Genomic DNA, 3581 nt, shown 5'->3' with positions numbered 1-3581 from the left:
GAATTTCATTCAAACCCGTGAATTCTGTATAGAGCAGAATTTTTCCTGTTTTGTTTAATTTTGATTCTGTTTAGATCTCTTATATGCAGCTTGTTTTATAGCTTTATTTATTGCTGATTTATGTTTAGAACGTGTGATTGACTATATCCAGATTTCTGAGCTTGTTTTTAAATGCTGCATTAAACCCAAAATAAACGTTTTTTTGACACGTTTTTAAAAATGGCGTTACAAGACAGCACAGGATTGCTTTTGAAGCGAGCTGGAAGCCGTGAGATTGTTGCACCAAGCTAACAATTATCAACCTTTTTTCCAGGTGAGCACCTCCACAGGTAGTAAGTGCTTTTCCTGTCGCTCAGCCGCAGAGAGAGACAAATGGATGGAGAACCTGCGACGGGCCATCCACCCCAATAAGGTAAACCCGCCTTTCTGCAGACATACTTTTATACCTGCAGAGGTCAAAATCATACCTGATGGAGATGCTTTGATTTATTACTGAAGAAATGCAACTCAATGCAAAGAAAAAAAAGAGACATCAAATAATGTTTCTGCGTCTGTAAGAATGATGAAATTCAGGGCAGGTTTTTATTTTCCAGCGCTCTTTGATATAAGCACATGAGACGCAGGGAAGAAACAGCAAAACATATGGCCGCTTTGAGCGCGCCAAAAAAAAAGACCTCATCTCACCAATCAATGATTAAGCAAATTAATGATTAATTAGATTGGAACCAAAAATTCAAGCACAACCTTCAAGTTATATTTGCCTTCTTCACAGCTTGCCTGGGGATGTGTTTAATGTCTCCCCATCGCTCAGTCTTACATTTTAATTACTCGGTGGGTTTCTGAGGTGAACACCAGAGCCAGGCTTTACAGAGCTTTGCCGTGAACAGATGATGCTTTCAGACAGATGTTGATGCTGTAGTAGTGTGGAGATGATCATAGCTCAGGCATTAGCTGCTGCGGCAGAGGCCCGTTTCTGTCTGCCTAATTAGTTCATTATCTGTGATGAGGGCGCACAATGGAGCACCTCAATACCGAGATGCAAAATCAATTGCCTTAGTGGGTGTTTATTTGTGTGGGAATATCCATGAGAACTAGGGCCCTACGCAATGCCCAGTGCCTTTAGTACAGTCATCTGCTGTTAGAGAGCAGTTCATCCGTCAAGCCTTAAAGGTATAGTTCACTCAAAAATGGAAACTGGATTATTATTTATGTACGTATGTATTATTTATTATTCAAGAATCTTTATACAGTAGGGGTGTAACAGTTAAAAAAAATATAAACAGCACACAGTTGCACCGTACTCCAGCTTTTATTTAAAAATAGCAATTTCTATCAATGGAAAAGCATTCTGGCTTCCCATTAAATTGCAATCATAACAATGAACAAAAAAAAAACATGCACAAACTCTTCGTTCAGTGGTGTATGCTTGAATATGGCCAGTCATTACTCTAAAACTGTGAGTAACTTTAAAGGGTTACTTCACGCCAAAGTAAAAATTCTATCATTAATTACTCGTTTATTTCGGGAACACAATGTAAGATATTTATGATGAAATCAGAGAGCTATCTGACCCTCCATAGACAGCGACACAACTGAAATGTTCCCAGAAATGTTACATTAGTTAATACATCGGTAAAATAGTCCATTAGTAAATTAACTTCAGTTTTGAAGCGCTACGAGAATGCTTTTTTTGCGCTAACAAAGCAAAAAAAACGTAATTTACTCCTCCACTGAGTTACGTCTTCCAACATTTTGGAGATTAAGAATGTATTTGAAGTAATCAGGCTTGTTTACGTTCACGTGCACATGTATATAATAAGCAATGTTTTACAAAACGTGCGTATGCGTTGTAAAACGTAACTCGGGGGGAGAAGAATGATTGAGTTATGTTATTTTTGTTTTCTCGTAGTATTCTCACAGCGTCACAAAACTGAAGTTGAGCTACTGATGTCACATGATGGACTGTTCTAACAATGTATTTACTATGTTTCGGGAGCTGGGAACATTTTAGTTGTGTCGCCGTCTGCGGAGGGTCAGATAGCTCTCTGATTTGATCAAAAATATCTTAACTTGTGTTCCGAAGACGAAGGTCAAACTGGTTTGGAACGACGGGTGAGTAATCAATGGCAGAATTTTAATTAACCTTTTAACCGTTACACCTCTATTACGCAGCCTAGGTCTGCATGATTAATGGAAATAACACGGGTAATAATGCAGATGCTTCTGCATGACATCACTAATTGTGGGCGGGGCAGTGCGGAGGCCCAAGAATTGCTGTATACCGCTGGTGAGTGAGGGCTTTAGTCTGTTCAGTTCAGTGATTCACGATGATCTGTGGCCTTAGAAATAACTGACATTTAATTTTATCCTGATCTCATCCTCCATTGCCTCCTAAGTTATAAGAGGAGGGAGGGATATCTATAAATTAACCTCTATTATAGTCCAAGAAAGGCTTAACCTTAACTGCAGCATGATGCAGGTCAACTTTATGGCCGTCTCTCGTATATATTAAACCACATGACTTCACACTGGCAAGACTGTTCTATTAAAAAAAAGGCCGGTGAATGACATTAACTGCTGAATGATGTCACACAGTATTTACAGCACCGCCCTGCTATCTTTATGGGAAGGACATGAAGTGATCTAAAATAAAGGGCTTTTTAATTTCAAGCCAAGGGTGGGCGATCTGAAGCAGAGGGTATTTAATCACGTCATGTCTAAATCACTGACCCTGTTAGATGCCACACTGATGCGGTAATAATCCGTTATAGCCGTGACATGGCAGCCTAACAGTCCACTGACCTCACAATGCCCTTCCGTCTCCAGGACAACAGTCGGCGGGTGGAGAATACGCTCCAGCTGTGGATCATCGAAGCTAAGGACCTTCCGGCCAAGAAAAAGTACTTCTGCGAGCTCTGCTTGGACGACGGCCTCTATGCCCGCACCACCTGCAAGCTGAAGACAGATAACGTCTTCTGGGGTGAACACTTTGAGTTCAATAACCTCCCCGCGGTCCAGAACATCACCGTCCACCTCTACAGGGACTCGGATAAGAAGAAGAAAAAGGACAAGAACAACTACGTGGGTCTGGTGAGCATTCCAGTGGTGAATGTCACGAGCAGGCAGCTGGTCGAGAAGTGGTACCCGGTTAGCCAACCCAATCCAGGGAAAGGGAAAACGGCTGGCCCCATGGTCCGCATCAAGGCCCGGTACCAGAGCATGAACATCCTGCCCATGGAGCTCTACAAAGAGTTTGCAGAGTACACCACCAACAACTACATGCTGCTCTGCTCTGTGCTGGAGCCGGTCATCAGCGTCAAGAACAAGGAGGAGATGGCCTGTGCTCTGGTGCACATCTTACAGAGCACCGGCAAAGCAAAGGTATTGTGAAAGTCTAACAGATTTTAGGGTTTTCAAACTGTGCACCTGCAAAGTGATAGAGGCGAATATATAAAACATGCTAGTATAATATAACATATAATAACATGTAACAATATTATAAGAGTATAACACAGTAAGAGTGTAAAATAAAATAGCTTTTTTCAACAGTATAAATTGGTTGTGTTTATGCAACAATATAT

At 41.2% G+C, this 3581-nt stretch overlaps 1 protein-coding gene across 1 annotated transcript in view; it reads left to right on the top strand.

Annotated features, from left to right (window-relative positions):
• LOC122350596 (disabled homolog 2-interacting protein-like) overlaps positions 1-3581 on the top strand; it is a 41121-nt gene that overhangs the window by 17091 nt on the left and 20449 nt on the right. The window contains exons 5-6 of the mRNA XM_043247223.1: positions 314-412; positions 2827-3381. Of these exons, the coding sequence (XP_043103158.1) occupies positions 314-412; positions 2827-3381 (654 nt within the window). The remainder of the gene's footprint in view (positions 1-313; positions 413-2826; positions 3382-3581) is intronic.

This window comes from Puntigrus tetrazona, chromosome 8, assembly GCF_018831695.1.
Source record: "Puntigrus tetrazona isolate hp1 chromosome 8, ASM1883169v1, whole genome shotgun sequence".
In the NCBI taxonomy this organism is placed as follows: Eukaryota; Metazoa; Chordata; class Actinopteri; order Cypriniformes; family Cyprinidae; genus Puntigrus; species Puntigrus tetrazona.
Note: the sequence above shows the minus strand (reverse complement) of the source record. Positions and strands in the feature narration are given on the sequence as shown.